Source organism: Acipenser ruthenus, chromosome 23 (genome assembly GCF_902713425.1).
Source record: "Acipenser ruthenus chromosome 23, fAciRut3.2 maternal haplotype, whole genome shotgun sequence".
NCBI classification, from domain to species: Eukaryota; Metazoa; Chordata; class Actinopteri; order Acipenseriformes; family Acipenseridae; genus Acipenser; species Acipenser ruthenus.
Genome location: NC_081211.1, coordinates 2819843 through 2839884, shown reverse-complemented (window position 1 = coordinate 2839884; position 20042 = coordinate 2819843). Strand labels below are relative to the sequence as shown.

Genomic DNA, 20042 nt, shown 5'->3' with positions numbered 1-20042 from the left:
AGTATGAAACGGAACCACTATTAAGCAAAATGTATTTCATGTTTTCTTTAACTAGATAACTGTTCCTAGGATACAATTGTCAACGGCCTAAAATTAATAATTTAAATGTATTAATTGAAAAAAAAACATGTAATTGAGTTTTAATGGATTAAAATGTCAAATTAGACAAATGTACCGGAAAACGCTTCAGGAATTAGTGAAAACCTAGTTCACTTTTCATAGTTTCACCTTATTTCTAACAAACAACAAAATAAATGGACAGATTTTTTTATTATTTTCTAGCTTGCGCAGTAAATACCTCCATCAAATCAATTACCACCACAGTGAGGTTTTAGAATGAAATCTATTTTGCTGGTCTATTCATCAGCTGCATATTTTTTAAGTAATTTCATGGCACCAGATTTAATCCCTTTTACCTAGCCTGAAAACAGAACTAGGGGAGGATCATAAATATTTCATGAATTTACTCGCAGGGGGATTTGAAGGCACGCATTAGGAGTTGCATTACTGAATGTAGCTACGTGGTGAAATTAAGCATGCACAAGACATATTGCACATGCATACATCCTTAACTTGGGTCATTCACATTGAACTAATATGTCATGAAAATCCACCAGGGAGAATTTCATACCTTCCAGCATCTTCTTATTGCGCTCTGTCAGGGAATTTTTTTTTTTTTTTTTTTAAACACACCATTTTACTATTTCACTGAGCAGTCTTACGCTTGTGTGGAAGAGTCAGTGGTGTAGTCATAAATCCGAAGGTAGCAGAACAGCACTAAAAATACAGATTTTCTTAAACAACATTTATTATACAAACTCATATTTTTGGTATTCTAGTAATAGGTAATGCATTTATCTAATTTCTGTGCTGATGCGCTAGGGAGGCAAAATAAGCATGCCCCTGGAGCCAGCATTACACTTCAGCCATCAACACCAGGCAGAAGCATAGCTACATCATCATCATATGGAAGGAAACGCAAATGGATGGAGACACAGATGGATCACATTAGTTTACTGTGAAGCTACGTCTTAGTTGGTGCTTATTCTGGCGAGAGTCGAGTTCAAATCAGCATGAAGTTTTAACATCTACTCATGTAATGGAAATCAAGTATCTCCACAAAAAGTCTTCCTCCATCTTGTCTCTTGTCAGAATGAATTACTCAATTTGTGTGTGTGTGTGTGTGTGTGTGTGTGTGTGTCAGTGGCTTCGTATGTTTGGGTCCACAGTCCTAGTTGATGCACTGTTACTGTCGTCTTCGTCAGCATTAGTAGCCTTCTTAAAGACGTAGTTTGTAAAAGTAGTTCCGAACGCTCTTTTCATTACATCAAGAGGACTACAGTACTGACTTAATCAGACAGTTGTGTGGGGGAGGAGTTGCCCGTCATGCAAGTTCCGACTTGACTGCACCACTGCTGCCTGTACAAAACAGTCCCGGAACGTCATTCAGGCACGCTCCAGATCTTCTCATGTTTACGTCGAACCTTGGGACTCACCATTTTCTGATGAATTTCACCTTAAAAAACTAAAATTGTCAAAAGCTTTCAGCTGCTGTAAATCAGCTGGTAAATCAGCTGTTTTTAAACAACTGCATGCAGCCTATAATTAGGTTCTCTGAGATGCAATTACTCCCAGATATTACAGCCACGCCTTTAAAAAAAGAAACACAATGTATTTACATGCTCCTGAAGCAAACATTGCACAACGGAAGCAGACTAAATATTCAGGCTGTTTTATTCCATTTCTATATGGGGATAAACGTGGCAAATTAAACCTAACCCTTTTCTGATATTGTGTACATATTGTGCAAAAATATATGCAAGTACAAAATTATATCAAAAAAGGGTTAGAATTAGGGAGAGAGTTAAGGATAGGATTATGTATCGGACAGAAAGATGTACCCATTAAGTATGTTGTAACTATGCATAATAACATTCAACTGTGTGTAAGTACACATGCATTTACCAAGTTACTATTACTTAAGTTCACAGTAAATTAGAGACACTTCATGTAAAGTGTTACCTAGAATTCACATCTACTCTTAAACACAGTATTGACACCTTACTATCTTTTCAATGCGAAATGCTCCAATTCCCGTAGGACAATTATGTACTGTACATGACAATTATATTGTCATCGGCAGAAAAAACAGAAAGACCTGCCATAACATGTACACAAATGCAACAAAAATAGAACTGCTCGTGGTTCTCTCACAGTCAGCATGACCCTTTGTTTCATGAATCAGATGAAGTGCTGTATATATTTTTTCCTCTGACTATATGCCTGGGTAAAAACGCAGCCGAATAGGACTGTCAGTGCCTCGAGATGTACAGGCCTTATTTTCAAAGCCTCCATTCTTTAATTAACACCTATTTTTATTTTATTTTTTTTTAAAGGAGAAAGAACCACATTAAATGTTACAAAATGACACAAAACACCTTGAGAGAGCTTAAGAGAATTTGAGAACAAAAAAAAAAATAGGAGTTAAAGACTCGAGTAAACGCTTTGAAAATATGGCCCATTGTGTTAAAGAACAGCAAAGTATAAACACCTTATATCCAGCTTTAAAGTGCTGTATAGAGTAAACTTGGTAGAGATGTGTGTTTTTTAGTGTTCTGTCTGAAGCTAAAGGGGAATGTAGCCATGACAAAGCAAGACATGCCCTTTAAATGTGCTTTCCCTGTCTAATATTAGAGCCCTGTCACCGGATAAGCCAGAGTGAGTGCTGGAGGAGCCGGCCAGGGCCTGCGAATGGAGCCCAGACGGGTTATTTTTGGATCGGGAGCAGCTTACAGGAAATGTGGCTACAGAAGACGAGCCCGGCTCCATTTCTAGTCAACTGCAAGGTCCCATCGGCTCACTGCTCAAAAGTAGGCCACAGCACAAATGCGGGCCCTGTCTCAAGAGAAATGGAAGAGAAAGGAAGTCTAGTCTACATTTCCAATTATAGAAAATAGCTTCCAGTCCAAACATACAAGAATAGAGAGATGCGTCTGTCTTTCCGCATTGTGCATCAAGAGTTGACCATACTGGACTTTTTAAATCTAAAATGGCACAACCAAGCACATATGAAATACAATAATACCTACCGTATGTACTACAGCAGTGAGAGATTACATATAACTGCACTGCACACCTAACAAATACTTCATATGTAATCCAGGAAACAAACAACACAGCTTTTCCTCCCCTTTATTTGTGTACTATAATATTTTTTATCTGAAACAAAGAACAATTCCATCAATTCAAGTTCTCTGGGAGTGGCATGCTGATTTGCTCTAAACTATTCCAACTTGTGCTGAACCTCTGGGTGTCACCCCGAATGGATTTCAAAGCACAGCTGTAACATGGCAGGGCTGCATCAAGTGATAAAGTGCATGCATCAAACGCATGCAGGTGGGGACAGAGCAAGTGAAAAATCAGTCTCTTTGGGATATGTACATTGCAAAGGAAACTGCTCCCTGCATTGAAACTCGGGTCATGGAAACAGAAGTGGAATTGAAGCTGGAAGTATGGCTAACATCTGCAAAGGTGAACTGGCAACAAAAGATTTATTAAGCTTCAAAATAATCAGATGCAAGGTGCTTTAAACGAAATACTGCGGAACTACATTTATACTGAATTTGCTTCCTGCCCAGGTCAGAAGTCAGCCACAGAGCCCTGCTGCAGAGGAACAAGACAGTGTTTCTGAAACAAAGAGGCAGCCCTTAGGCAGAGCACAGCCCTGCAGCAGCACACAAGAATCTGTGATGGTGCTTCAGAATGGATCTGAATAGAGGAATAAAGAGAGGACCAACACAAGAGCAGGGTTGAGTCTGTGAGGACCCGTGTAAGCAACTGTACCACACTCTCCAATTCAGAATAAAGGGCTTTGTGTAAATGAAACATTTCTCTGGGTGTCCAATGTGAATAAACACAGCTATGTTCTACTGCTGCGAGATACCTACAGTAGATGGTTTCGACAATACAATCACAAGGGCTGCTCACAAGGGCTGCAAGTCTGTACAAAACATAAGCTGTTGCTCAACTCAAATTATTGTGGGAGTTTCTGACTTCAGGTTTGAAACAATTAAGCATACCACACGCCTTTTGTACAGGTAATTAAAGCAAACCTGAAATGAAATGTGCTGCACAATTGGAGTCCTTAGTTTCAAACAAATATCATTTTTTTTTATATATATATATATATATATATATATATATATATATATATATATATTAATCACTGAGTGCATAATTGTACCATGTTAAGTTTCCTATATGTATCTATTTTATAATGCATAATGTGTTTTTTTCAAAGGTTTTGGCAGGGCAACTTTTCAAACTCCATAGAGTTCACACAGACTGTTTTAAAATTTCTAATTACCGAAGAGACTGAAAGGGATATAGCCTACACCAACCATTCAGAGAACCAGTGGGTTACATTGATCTCCCACTTGCAGAGAGGGGAATGTGTTGCAGGACAATAACAAACAAGCTTCCATCCCTGCTCCTCTGCTAGCTGAAGCACTTTACTGTGCAGTTACTTCTCCTGCTCATCAGGACTCTGTATGGTCACAGGCTGATCAGTATGATTTATACCATCTGCGCGCTTGACAGTGCTGCTATTTGTATGCATGAGCAGCGCTGGGGACGGAACTGCAGCCCCTCCCCCTCTCTCCCTCTCCCCTGGCCATGCCGCCTGACTGAGGGGATAACAGGCTGAAGAGCACTCAGCTAGAAAGGATGTTTAGGATTCTGAACACCCCACCCCTGTCCCACTCCAATTCTCCTCCTCCACACTCCCCCAGCCTCCACTTGTCTGACTCAAAAAATACCACCCACTCTCCATTGTCAGCCCACAGAGCACTAAAGCTTTCTTTTCAAATTCAAATTGAGCCAGTGCTGACAGGTTCTAACAGAAGCCCATATTGCATTCTGGACTTCTCTTTCTTCCAAAAAAAAAAAAAAAAATTATATTTATGCAGATAGAGACTGGTATTTGGATAATGGCGAATGCAAAATTCAGATTGCATTGCGACCAGGCAATTATTTTGCACTGCACCCCATGTAAGCTTGAGAGCAATGCAAATTACTCAACATGCACAAATAATGATCCGTAATTATGAGAATGAGGGTCTCAGTGAGCGCTTCGGTCTATTTAACGGCTGCACTTGCAGAGTACAGAGAGCAGTAGTTGCTATATTTGTGGAGCACGAAAATACAAAGCAAAAAAACATGTGTCAGAGGAAGGGCAGCAGTCCTCTTGGCACACAGAAAAGAAAAGAAAAGTTTTCTGAGAAGCAGCGGAGTCTCCTTACGGCGGAAGTTACTCCGCATGAAATGGAATTGTTTGGAGAAGCCTCAGCCAACATCAGTTATGCGAGTATCCTAGGAAATGATATGTTTGGCCTGCCCTTTACAGTTGCTAAACACGATTTACGGCAGCATTATGAGGGTTTTGCACCGGCATATCACTTTATGCATATCCTTACATCACCTCAAAATATTAACCTAGAATTATAAACAAGATTTTATTTGTAAATAGCTTGTCTTTTAACCCAGAAGCAAACTTATTTTTTCATGCCCTTTGACTGGCATGCATATCTGGCTCTCATAGGAAGGAAATGCGAGTCACCAGAACTTCCACTGGCAATCAAACAAACTGAGCTGTCAACAAAGCCTGCTTCCTGAGGCAGTAGAGTGCCTCGCAGGCTTCAGTGCAGAAGAAGATAATAAACCAGCACCAGAGCATTATATTTGAGTGCAGGACTGACAATGATTCCCTCAAACACAGCAGCTTCGATAACTAGATCAAACCTGTCTTTCTAAATGCTATCAGTGTGGGAATAACTTTCTGCCCATTTGACAGACCCTGCACAAACTTCTGTCTTTTCAGAGAGCTAAAATGCTGTGAAGCCATATACACCAATTATATAAAACAAGCATGCCGGCACTTGGTATTCTGCTTTGATCTTGAAGCAAAATCATTGAGAACTAACCCCCCTTAAAAGCAATGATCCTCCCCATCTCCACAAATGCATGCTTCAAGCCTGCCCTGGAGGAACCATCCTTTAGAGGGTGAGGGAGCAGTTCAGCCTCCCTCCCCATCCAGTCCTTGGCTTCCGTATTGGGATACAGGTGCACAGTGCCAGGTGTACTGAACTCAGGTGTCTTTGTGAAGTGAACTAAGCTAAGACCACCAAAATCATTCTCTTTAGGGTGTTTGTCTTGTAAAGACTGGAAAAAGACATTACTTCCAGAAACAGGCTATAGATGACCTAATGTAAGATCACTGGGATTAATTGTTCTGCTGTTATGTAATGCCTTTTACATAACAGTATAATAATGCTATGTTGCTGCTCTCAATAACACTGTTTCAATTGCACATGATGACTAATGCTGCATCACCAGTGGTTGGGTGAAATCAGCAAAGCCCACGAACAGCAGGAGCGAAGGAAGGTTACAGATAAAAACCACGAACAAGCAATGTGACAGGAACACAAGCGTACTTCACATCCCGTATCGAGCTGTATTTTACAAAACGGTCAATATAGAGTTCTGCCATTTTGTAATCAAATACGAGCAAACAAAAAAAAAAATCTATGTTGCAAAAAATGACATTTTTGTGAGAAGACAGACAGAATAAAGATATGTATACACTGCTCCTGTAGCAAATTTGATGGAATGAAACCATTTCAAAGAGGAGAAATAAGACAGGAGCTAGGCTATATCCAACACACTCTGGTAGCTTTTCAGACTGCAACTAACAGACAAAGCAGTTCTTAATCAATGTACCATACACTAAGCACAGTATCCTGTGAAGTGCCAATTCTCAAACCAGGTGCGACTAACGAACATATTATTAGGATTAAGAAGAAACTGGGTGTTCAGCAATAAGACTCATTGTGATGCCTGTGTTGTCAAGGCTTGCTTTATTATTATGCAGCTTTCTGTTTGCCTTCTCTCCCTAAATCTGGGCCAAGACAATGTCTGTGTAGTTAATATAATGGGGCATAACAAAAACGTGTTAGCATGACAGTACCTGCATGCAGTGTTTACTGCAGGCAGAATATCAATGTAATAAAGCAGTCCTACTCCAGCAGGACAAACCAAACAGCTTTTGTGTTTCTTTTGGAAATAAATTACAGGGAATTAAAAAAAAAAAAAAAAAAAAAAAAAACGTAAAGAGCAATTAAATGTTCCATCGTTGATATAACATTAAAAACAGCCCAGTGTAGCATTGCCACAGGGACACACAGTACCATTCCAACATGGCTAACTGACTTATTTACAGTTTACATGTACTGATGGCTATTCAAAGTATTTTGGTCGATCTTTAAAAGATCCTGGTTTTTAACAGCAAGTTCTGTGCTGCTTCCACTTTGGCTTCAAACAAATCATTCTTTTGTCTCGGTTATGGAAGAAAGGCATACCTGATGGTCATTGTGGATGCAGAAGGTACAGAGCTCTGTCTTTAAAACAGGAATACTGGGAATAGGTGGCAGGTATATAACATTTTTGGCTATACCTTGGGTCATTCAGATTAAACTTGGTACGGACATTCCTTAGCGGATCAGTTAAACAGGGTATCAGAATCTATTTTTAGTCATCTGAATAGTTGGCTATATCTTGGGGGTCATTTGCCTGGGTTTGCTGAAACTATGTATTTAGTATACGCTGGTTGACTTCATATTGACCTCCTTTTCTATCATTCCCACACTACTAGTGTGTTTAACAGATACCTTTGTCAGGGGGGGGTTTATGGTTCTAACACACTTTGTTCAGGAAGTTCTGTTACCCCCACCCTTATTTATCATGGTTGAAGGGGCCATGCAGTGCTGTAGGGTCATGTTTTTTTCTGCTACCAGCAGGTGTAACATACATCTCTCCTCTGCACTTTCATCCAGCACCTGAATTACTCTCAAAACCCTACCTTTCAAAAAGGAACTGAAAAAAAATATCATCTAATGCAAACCTTAGCAGCAGCACTGCTATTTCCAAGGACTTCATAAGCAACAGATGTGTCCACGTGTGCACGCCCCTGAAGAACGATTATAAAAGCAGGGAAACAGCCCAGGCAGAATGCTTGCAAGACTCCCTGCTTGTTTCAATAAAACAACAAGCTGAACCTAAACATTCTGGAGTTGTTTTACTAGGCCACAGCTCGAGAAGTAGAAGAAAAATTGATTCTTTCATTAAAACAAAAAGAACAATTTCCCACAGGAATGTCATGACAGTTAAACTGCTGGCCTTTTCCGTATTTATATACGAGTCTGCCACACAAGCATGGCTTTTTTTTAATTTATTTTAGGAAGTAGCCTTAAGAGCCATTACAATTACCATGGAGTTCTTAATATGCTGCAGTTTACCAGACTGCCCATGCAGCCCTTTCAAACTAAAAACCTGAAACGGGGTCCTTCAAAAAGAGCTACACTGTGGAGCTCAATGAGCCAATTATTGGACAGTCCTGCAGTAAATGGAGGAACAAATACAAAACTATAAGTTAGCGCTTAGGCATGGTGTGAAATAGACTTGTTAGCAGTCAAAAGTTTTACTCTCTAAAACTGCTACCTGTAGCCTATATAAAAGATAGTTCTAACCTTTAAAACTCTTGCTTATAATTCATACTTCATAATCTGCTTTTTTAGATGACTTTTTTTTCCTTAAGGATTATGTATATTTAATTAAACTGAAACAAATAAATAATACACAGTCTTTGAAAAATGCGCATACTTTCCTCTGCTAAATCAGTGGTTTGCAGACCTCAAACAGATAAACACATGTGCAGCAGGGCAGTCCAAATACAGCCCATGAAGAGAGCACGGCATCCATGGGGTTCAGCTGCTCTGTCAACTGGCTGGACCACGGAAACGGAACCTTTCCCATTGGAGCAGCTGTTTCTGATCCAGCCAGCTGAAGCTTCCCAACGCAAGGGTGTGGTTCAGCCCTGAAACTGAGCCGGTTCCACCACCAGCCACAGAGAGAGGAAGGAAGCTCGCACTTTGTTGTCCAAGAGTGAACTCTGAGTAGCTATTACAGAGGTTTAGGCAAAGCACTTCTTTATTCAAGTGCTGGGACCGACGTGGGCTTTTAACGTTACAATATTCAATCATTTTGAACTGTGAAACCAAAGTGTATATCATATTACAGAACTCTCTCAAGAGTCCAGTAAACCCAGTACCCCATCATGTTACCTATTAATATAAAGAAAGAAACAGTCTTCTGCACAGCAGAACATGTGTTCAAATGTTATTTATGAATTGGTTTCCTATGCAGAGCTTTTTGATACACATTAGTCATACTCTTGACTCCTTTAATTAGCTTTATTAATGCTGCACTCTGCATTCTAGCACTAAAACCTTAATAACTCATGGCCAAATTGCATTAAAAGCTTAGGGATTCTTCAAAGCGAACAGGTAGGCTGGTTTTTAGTTTGTAAAATGGTACATTATGGTGATATAGCGGGGGTAGGTGGCAGGTATGTCACTTACAAATAACCCTAATCAGTTTCAACTGTAACTGGATAGGCTGTTAATGTGGGTTCACACCTCAATGACAGGGCCATGGGCTTCGAATTCCTGACCGTTAACACTGGACTGTTCCTTTAGAGAGCAGAACTAAATTATTAAGTGCGTTACTAAAAACTGCAACAGATTTCAATAAACAAATCGGCAAACGAACAAGAAAAAAGTGTGATGATGGTGAATGTAACCTAAATCTCCCTTCTCTTTAAAGTACTTTTGGTAAAAAAAAAAAATATAATAATAATAATAATAATAATAATAATAATAATAATAATAATAATAATAATAAGGGGATAAGGCACATTATAAACTTGACTTTCAACAAGGTACTGTACCAGCCATTTTAATGGTCACAAAGCCACACTACTAGACTAGAGGCTGAAAGAAGTGTACTTCTTTACTCAACCAATCCCTTATTTCCATTCCTATTTACTGCACAAAACAACCATAATTAGACAAAATATTACTAATGCGTCGTCTAACAGATGTGACATTCACTATCTGGCATCGGCTTTGGAAAAATATCTTCACCAATGATGCCTGTGTATCAAAATGCCTTCGGAAAAGCAGAAACAAACGATTAAAATAGTCCACATCATTCACCGACACATGCGCAACAAATGGAAACGAGGGCCGCTAAAAAGAAACACATCTTTTCAGAACCTTCTACTCACACCTTGAAACTCTATAGCTGTCTGATGCTGTTTAGTAAAATTCCACTCGAAACCCAATAGAAACGTGTAAAACTGAATTTCAAAATCCTTGGGATGGTTATGGGTTTATATAAAATGATTGCAGTTATTTCAGATTACAGACTGATGTAAAACTGCGTTCCAGCAATGTGATCATTACATCTTGACGCACTTAATACAGCTAGTACATTACACAAACACAGGCTACAACGATAAAACATCAGCCCTGTTTCCGTATTTTACTCAAACGGATTCTATTATTAAATAAGATGATTAAATTGATCTTCTCTTGTTCCAAACAATTCATTCAAATGCGATTATTGTTGGTATCCCACTCGGTTTAACTACAAATGCACTGCGTCTAACGTGCATTGCATTGCGAGGAAAGGTATTTAACATTACACGGCTGAAGAGAGGATGTTGGCTCGCCCCTGGATACAGACTAAAGATGATCGAATACAAAATGCAACAATCTCAAGGTCTCGCCTAAAGCGAACTTACACTCCGTGTGCTCCGCTTGTTCCTCCACGACGGCTTCTGCATCCTTGCATTCCATTTTTTCATTCAGTCAATGCGAGTCTCCGCTCCCGATCGGCAGAAATGGCATTCCTTTCCAGATTCCCCAAAAAGCAGATCAATCACTTTGTCTCTCCCCCCATACACCAGCACTAGCCTGTATTCACACCCGCAATCAGCCTGCCCTCACAGTCCGTGTGGAAAGCACTGGAAATAGTTTTTCTGTTCTTAATAAAATCAGATTCAAAGATTTTAACCGGCTCGCACCTTCTCCCTTCGGCAGGTCAGCTTCCTGCTGCAGTAAGGATCTGATGTCAGCAGAACTTTGATTGAAAATCACAGACAACAAAATCCCTCATTCACACCAGCAGCAGCAGCTGATTGCTCTGCTATTGAACTGAAGGTCCCTGCTTGGCCTCTAATGCAGGCTGTACCAAAAACAGGAGGGAGAACTATAATCAAACTGTTAAAAAAAGAAGAAAAAAAACAGAGAATCAATCACTATACATATTCTGTGGAGTTTCTTCAAAGATATGTCGTTTATTTTGTTTAGCTTTCTTATCTGTCTATCACAATGGAAGCTGATAGGAAAGATCTATTAATTTAGACTTCACCATCCCTTTTCTCAGAATGGTTTCGCCCCACTGAAGATCCCAGAGTGTTTCAGACTATGTGGGGAAAGTTGAATTCTTCTGGCTGCAAGCACAGGTGGTGAGTCATTTAGGAAAGATCACGGCCATCTATTCGCCCAGCCCATTTAAAGATACAGTCCGCTTGATGTGTAGGGATGGTAATTATTATACGATTTTCCTATGACCATTAGCTTGTTTCATTAGTGTCCTCGAACTCAAGTACCTAAAACAACTTAAAAAAATGGGAAACCAAAATAAATAAATATACGCAGTATTTGAATAAAAGTTGTACACATCATGCCCACCGTCTTTCTTGCAAAACTTTGAACAAAACGGGTTTCTTTTGCACGTACATTTCTGTTCATGCCAAGCAAGCAGAAGGCATTCCATTAACTCTTATCGACCACTAGGCGTCGCTGCTTCCGGTCGTTTCTCTGCAGTAATTGCAGGGGAAACTTTGTAATCTTTTTAAACAGAGACCGCTACAAAAGTAACGGGACATCATTTATTTTCTATCGCTGTAGAAAATATTTAGCGTATCGTTATGCAGTAACTTTATTTTGCACTGCAGGAGGTTTTGCCCGTATTGGGCCTGAATAAATTGAAATATGAAATGATCCATTACATAAGCATCTCTTCTGCGATTAAATAAGTTATTATTATTATTATTATTATTATTATTATTATTATTATTATTATTATTATTATTATTAACCTGCCTAGTAGTAAATAATATCGTATCGTTTTCGGTTCTTCTGTGACAGAAATGAGTCTGGCCGTGAGTAATGAAGTTAAAGGCTCAAGCCGTTTATTTTTTATACAAGATTCAATTAATAAAATAAAATAAAATCATAAAGTGAGGGAGTCGAAAATGAAATAAAATGATTGTAAGTAGTTTTTGTTTGTCTTTATCCTTCCGCTATTTTTCTCGCTATCTGTCCACGCACACCTTCCTCTCTCTCACTTTTGTCTTCTCCACTCTCTCGGCCCCCCCCCCCCCCCCAGGCCCCAGCCCCCAGCCCCCAGCCCCCAGCCCCCAGCCCCCAGCCCCCCACATGCACACACAACATGCAACTCCTGCACGCATACACACCCAATGCAACCCCTTGCACGCACACACAATCCCTGCACGCACACACCACCATCTCAAACACCCTCTAACTATCCTGATTCCTTCCCCTCCCCTCAGGATCGCCACAATATATTATGCTATAGTATACAGAAGGAACCATAACAGCGCTATTAAAGGACAGTTGGTCTTATACAGGTGGTTTTGTATAAAGAGGGTCTCCAGCTCACAATAGGCTAGCTGTTTTATTCCAGGTTTGACCGTATGTGTACAAGGTCGTATGGCTTGTAGGTATGGGGATCTAATCATGTCAGTGATGGAGAATGAAATGCCCTGAAAATGTCCAGAACAAAGCTCAGCTTCTAAGCACAGTTTCAAACCACAAGTGTAAGCACTCACCACGTGATACATCTTCTCAGAGACAGATTTGGGTCTCCCTGTGAAGCAGTAAAGCCTTTGCTTCTGAAAAGAACTGAAAATAATTTTATTCCTGCTGCTTTCTGGATCCAAACTCCCATTTACTTGTGCAGAAAGGCAAGGCAAGGAATCCAAATAAAGTATGCAGGATATATCCATAATCAACTCAATGATGCCATTATGGTATAACCCTGTAGACCTTTATCTGGTGCTTTTACCATGGTATAACCCTGTAGACCTTTATCTGGTGCTTTTACCATGGTATAACCCTGTAGACCTTTATCTGGTGCTTTTACCATGGTATAACCCTGTAGACCTTTATCTGGTGCTTTCACCATGGTATAACCCTTTAGAAGGGACCCCCACAGCTCCCCCACACTCTTGTGGCTCAGCGGCGTGTTCTTCTGAACCTATTGAATCCTCAAGGCTCTTTCCCTGATTTACACTAATGTGCTGCACCCTGCAGGGGTGGCTAAACTGACAGCTTTTTATAAGCTTCTTGGATTACCACACATTTTTGATTTACCCTCACAGGGAAGCTTGTAAGTCTGAACTGAGGTTTATTTTATGTCTCCAGCCCTTGTTATGTGACCAGAAGCAGACAATGAGTCTGGTAAAGAGCAGTGCAGTCCTGTTTCGGATACCGGTATGGGAAACGCCAGTAAGTTTTTTTTTTTCTTCAATTCAGGATGGGGGGGTTGGGGTGTTGCCCTTGTCTATATTTTTTTTTGGGGGGGGGGGGCTATTTTAATTATCTAACCAGTGACAAATCCTAATACCACAGCCCTAAAATCTGATTATACAATTCTACCCCTCTATTATGTTTAGATATTTTTTATTTATGAATCAGTTTTATGTGTGCCTCTGTGAAGAAAACAAAAACATATTGACAAAGATACAAAATGAGGTCATTATACAAAAAAAATTAAAAAATTAAAAAAATAAGTATTTTATCTCGTCTTGAAAATCAATCCATAACACCACAGGCTACTGTGTTGATTTTTTTTTTTTCAATACCACAGGAACTTATATAGATTTCTCTGTAAGGGTAATACAAGTAGCTGCCTAGTCATTATAGATCATTATAGACTAGGTTTTCATTAAATCGTGCTGCATCAGCAAAAGCTGCATTCAAATACATACTGATTGAATATTGTTGGTGATCTAAGCTTATCTTGGTATTTAATCCATTTACCAAAACCCAGCACAGACAAACCTTTCTCAACTAATCAAAGTCCTTCTGTTGAAATATTAAACCAGTCTAACCTGCTTTATTGACATTTCTGCAGGCAATAAAAGGGCAAAGGTTATTGACCGTAATATCCTGATTCAGTTCTGCCCTCGAATCCATGTGGTCTTTATGTACGGCATGGGCGATAGTCAGTTTGGATTGGAAATGACAATATTTAACAGTGTAATAAAGAAATAAAATAGCCTTCATAGCTAAACATATTTAATATATAGAGAAAAGCAGAACTGTAGCATAGTACTACCGTATCAGAACCTATGTGCAATATCTGTTGCCATTGCTGGTAATGCAGTAGTCAGTTAAGGGACTTTCAAAGGTTTTCTTGTATTATCATGGAATAGCAATGATTTTTCTTAAAGGGATTTTTGAACATTTGTGAAAAAACAAGATATTTCTTCTATTAGACCTTTGACAGTGTTCAGATGAAGTTAAAAAGCAGGCCTTGCTTATGTTATAGCTGCTGCTTTTTAGGATAATGTGAGTTTGAGTGGGTGCTGCATCATAAAACAGGCCCCTGACTTAGATTATGTTTTAAACAGCCCCTTAGCCTGCTCTGCCATACGCTGCATAGGCAAAGCCACCTGTGCTTCACACTCCACTTAGTAAACAGCATCTGCCAGGAACACACTCACAAAAGTAACAATCGGGACACTCGGCTGGTGATGTCTCCTCTCTGTGCACTCAACGGGGGTCCTTTGTGCAGCTGTTAGGCTGCGTTAGCTCACAAGCCCAGGGGCCACCTGTCGCCCCAACTGGATTATCATAAACATGAGGCAGTCTGCTGACCAGAGAATTCTGATAAGGCAATTAAATAAATAAATAAATAAATAAATAAATAAAACTGGCATGCTATCTTAGGGTACTTCTGCATGTATATCATTTTCATATCAGACTAGATTAACCTCGGTGCAACGTTTGCACCAAGCGTTCTTTTTGTTTTTTGAAATGTCAAAGGACTTGTAAAAAAACAGCTATGTAACATACAGGGCTATTTATGTATTTGGACAACACATTTAAAACGATTCTTTGTCAGTGTTAACCATTGTGCCTCGGTTTAATTTTCAAGTCCCAGAATGCGGAACTGTTTATGGATTTTGCAGTGCATTTTCAATTTTAGAATAATTGAACGTATGTTTTTCTTGTAAACATTGTAGGGTGTTCTGCATTGCATAGTGTTTTTCTCTAGGATTAACCCTTTGTATCCTGCCTGATTTGTTCCAGCAAAGAAAAAAAAACAACTCCCAATAATACCTTTGTGCCTCTGCACACGCACATCTGCACATCTCCAAAAAGCTCTTTGCCAAGCATTCCCAGCAGCCTCTCCTGTGCCTATTGAATCCCCTCAATTCTCTTTCCCTTTCATCTCAGCCAGCAGCCCCTCTCTCCAATTATCCTCCCTTTTAAGTCTAATTCTGTGGCCACCCCTTACCCATTGCACTAATCCTCTCCCTTATAGTATACCTCACAAGAAACTGACAAAGAGTTTGTGCTGAAACGTCTGTCTAAATATATTACTGTGTTTCTTTTTAATACTAATATATAAGGTGCTTAACCTTACCAAAAAGTGGAAAAATGTCAGTGATATACCCTTGGCTAAGTTTTTACTCTGGCATTTTTTTTAAAAGGGTGGTTTCAGTGCTTATCTTTATATACCTGTCTTTTCCGATACATCCTGCGTTCATTTCTTTTTATCTCAATATGTCCAGCGGTGTGAGACAATGTTCCACAGAAAATGTGCACAAGGTAATAAAATTGTATGGTGAAGATCTACCCAGCCAAGTGGACAACTTCCTGTTTTGAGATACAACAATCCCAATGGGTCACTGACAGCACTGGTTTCAGAATAGAGAAAAAAAACCCAATAAGGTCTTAATGTATTAAACACTCTAAATAACACAAACCCCTTTTAGAATACTCATTGTTTTTAAGAAGGGTTTAAAAATATTTTTATAATAATATTGAAATGCATGCAGCTGTTCCCTGTGTTGATGCTGCCTAGCAAAGTATGTTTTTTCAAGAAACAAAATAGAGGTGAACTGGCCATACTGAGGAACAACAGTAGCACGAGTGCAGCTAAATTGCCCTTTGGCAGACTATTATATCACAGTTGTAACACTTTTTGACACAGGCGCGAGTGGTATGAACTATGCAAACTGGTACAGTACCATAGCACCATTTCAGCTCCTGTGTGCTACTGTATCAGTACCACTTTGCTCCAAATGTATACCGAGCAGCAAAAGAAACTTATCACTATTATAATACATTTATTTTCGAAAAAAAAATAAGGTATATAAATGATGGACATTGACAAAATGTTTTTGGTTTCTTTTTAATCACTCGATCATTCATCCTTGACCATGACACACGAGTGACCATGACTGAAGCAGATGCACTTAATCAGCTAATTAGTGAGACAGTTGATTGGACACTGGATATGGAGTGATTTCAGTTGTTGAATTGCAAGCTTGAATAAAAGCAATAAAGAAAATCACAGAAAAAAAAACTCAATATGCCACGTCTGTCAAGGGAGCAGCGCCTTCGTGCAATCGGCATGTTGGAGGCTGGACTCGGGCACCGTACTGTGGCTTGCCATCTTGGGTGCTCACAGCCAGCAATTTCAAACCTGGCGAGATGGTATAACCAAACACACTCTGTCAATGACAGGCCACAAACTGGGAGACCAAGAATCACAACACCTGCCCAAGATCGACACATCATTTTTCGATCACATCTAGTGAATTTTATGCAGATATAAGTGATAAGTTTCTTTTGATGTCAGTATATTTTATTGCAGTTCCTGGTAATGCTGTGGTGTGTTAATGGTTATGGTTTTCTCAGGTCAAAACCCAGGTGTTACTATTTAATGGCTTCTGCACTGTGGGGAGCCCTAGCTTTTTCTATATAAAGTAGTTATTCGTAATAATTTCTTTCAGCTGCCCTACATTAAAAAATCTAACAAATAAACACATGACATAAAACTCAGCAGTGTTAATCCATCACCAACCTTATTGCCATGGCAACTGAGGATGAAAAAGCAGAAAAAACAGGTTATTATAAAAATGGAATTGAAAAGGCAGTCTGTGCTTTCACATTGTCTTCAATGCAGCGGTGCTGACTGGAGAAATAGATGGCTGGCATACAGAGTGACTGATATATGCCAGAGCTCTTCACACTGAGCGATGTAGCTCATGTGCAAATGCTGAGCAGCTGTAAAAGTTTGAGGATGCCAGTAAGTACAGAAGAAGCTATGACTAGTTGTCTACCCTTGAGTCTGGAGGTGCCTGTTTTTTTTCATGTAAAGTGCTCAAGTGCTTGGGTAGAGAACCATTCACACGCAGTGTTGAGTGGGGAGAATGGCCCAGGAGTGCTTTTTAGCGTAGGAACACAAAGTAGGGTAATGTATCTTTATTCAATTAGGAGGGCTCTTAACAGCTGTTGTTAATTGTGAACTTACAGCTGTACAGTAGGTCCTCCACACACAACGCATAACCATTAAAGCACAGACTGGCAAAGTCTACTTCAAGAAATAATGAGCAGGAGAACAGTGTAAGAAATCCCAGTTAAAATACATCATCTTCTTCTTCTTCTTCTTCTTCTTCTTCAGTTTTCAAGCAAGATAATGAATATTCTTTTTATTAATACCATACTACTAACTCCAAGGTTTCATTTAGCGATAGAGGTGAATTTGTTTAGGAATCTGATCACAGAGCATAAGCCCTAGGTCAAATGTCAAGCCCTGCTTGTCCATCCCATGGTCACTGGATTGAAGCCTTCCAGTTAATGATAGCAACAGAAGCTAAGATACCGACCATAACAATGGAACAGTTGCTACTACAAGTCCATAGAACTTAGTGGCTGTTGTCAGCAAGCTCATTAAGCTCATTAAGAAAGAGACCATTAAGACCACATTTTGTGTGAGGGCTGAGCATGAACAGAAATTCGTATTCGTTTTCACAATGATGCTGATTAAAAATGAATGGAACTCAAGGTACAGCAACTCATTCAGGCCAGTTAGCTACCGGGCTTATTCCTGTTTAAACATGAGTGGGGCCCAACTCCAGTGATAAACACTACTGTATTTTAATTAATGGGCATGTTGTCCTTGCAGAGGCATTGTCTGGAATGTCGCAATATGATTATAAATATCACATGCCTCCTATCTAAAATAAAATAAATACTGACAGTTTTTTTTTTTACGAGCGGCTTTTTTTGAAAAATAAAAATGGCCTCAAATTCAGATTTTGAAATAATATAAACATTCTGAGCTAGTTTTGCTTTCTCAGTTTAGTAAAAAAAAAAAAAAAAAAAAAAACTAAAGTAAAGTAAACTACAGGTTCCTACCCACACATAAGGATCATTTGGTCATAAGGCATGACTTGTTGTAAAACTGAGGTCCAAAACTAGAAATAAGCCAGCCTGTATTTAATTAACGTACCGTTAGTCACTGCTGATAATCTTCCTTCCATGGTCCATTACTGCCTGCTTCAGGTTATTCAATCAATAAGAAAGGTTTACCGTGACACAGCAAAGTGTAATACACCACAGTGAAAAAAAGGGTTACTGTGGCACAGAAAAGTGTAAACGCATTGTAAACACATAAGTATGCCAAAGAAAAGAATAATATAATCATAATAAAAGCATAGTTCACTGTTAAATCAATGTGTTAATTCACTGTTGTAAACTTTTTATTTGATGTATAATGTCCACGGCTATAATGTGACATGTCCCTTCCTGGTTTCACCCAGAACTAATAATTAGTATATACACTAACACCACCTGCTGGATGCCGAGTGCAAAGCTGAAATGAACTGAAATGAATGAAAAAAAATGACTGCAGTTGTTGGTAGAGATGGCAGATGCTGAATAAGGGGATCGTATTTTGTATCTATGGGGAGTTTGGATACTTTACTTCTGGTTTATCACAAACACAAATGTGTCAGATTAGGGTTTTTTTCTGAATAGAAACCAAAAGAAAACAAGAAAATTATTTCAAGAAGAAACCCCTCACTTTGATATTGTGAGTTGTTTATTACTTGGTATTGCTCAGTTTTACACACTTATGTTTTTTTTTTTTTTCTATTTGGAATTCGACTTGATAAAAGCTTGGTAAATCTGTCCCCAGTGAAATGTCTCTCTGAGACCCGGGGTCTTTGTGCGAGAGGCAGGCAGGCAGTCTCCGGACTGACAGCCCTTTAACCCTGCATGATTGAAGCACTCCAGCCCCAGCACACTTTTGTGTTGTCATTCAGCTTTTCACTGTCTGACCTGGCGGGGAGCCTTTCATTAGCATGACAAACCCAGGGCAAAGAAAGGTACCCCCTGATGCCCTGAGTCTCCCCCCTTCAGAGAGGCATTCCTTTGTGCTGCACGCCCCAACTGACTCACTTTCCTTATTGAAGGAATCCCTCCCTGACCAGATGCCATACGAGCAAAATAAGGTAGCAACAAAAACTCCCTCTTTCACATTTGAACGGAGCGCTTCCCATATAGCACAGGTGCACAGTTCTGGTCCTTGAAGTCCATTCCTGGTCTTTGTTACACCTAGGTTTTTAATCAGTTAATTAAAAACTGGAGGAATCTGGATCTCGAGGATTTGTACACCCCTACCATATAGTACCATCCAAAAAAAAGTGTACTGTGCATCTTTTTCATATGAAATTCAGCCATCTGGTGTGTGAAGAAAAAAAAGCGAATTCACATTGTCCTATTAAAATTTCAGCAACGTCATATGGTGCTTGCTTGTTATGCAAGGCCATAGGCCAATCACCTATCTTCAGTTCAGAGAGTGGTGACATCATTGCATCTAAATACTGAGTACACAAGGTGCTGAAGTCCAGAGCATGCTGATGACAGTTAGATGTTATAGATCAGGGAGCAGGAGAGATGCTACCAGTTTAAAAGAGCCCCCCCCCCTTTATCCTTTATCTACCTTCTCAAAGGGGGGGGGGGCAGTGGTCAGGC

The 20042-nt window shown here is 39.5% G+C and overlaps 1 protein-coding gene across 11 annotated transcripts in view; it reads right to left on the bottom strand.

The window, feature by feature from the left end:
- LOC117413168 (MAP7 domain-containing protein 1-like) overlaps positions 1-11583 on the bottom strand; it is a 51516-nt gene extending 39933 nt beyond the window's left edge. For 3 of the 11 annotated variants that reach the window (XM_058997457.1, XM_058997454.1, XM_058997460.1), the window contains exon 1: positions 10700-11443. In XM_058997457.1, the coding sequence (XP_058853440.1) occupies positions 10700-10754 (55 nt within the window). In that variant the 5' untranslated portion in view covers positions 10755-11443. Of the gene's footprint in view, positions 1-10699 lie in introns of all 11 variants that reach the window. The other 8 variants (XM_058997452.1, XM_058997455.1, XM_058997459.1 and 5 more) reach the window with 6 other exon arrangements.
- Positions 11584-20042: the final 8459 nt, after the last annotated feature.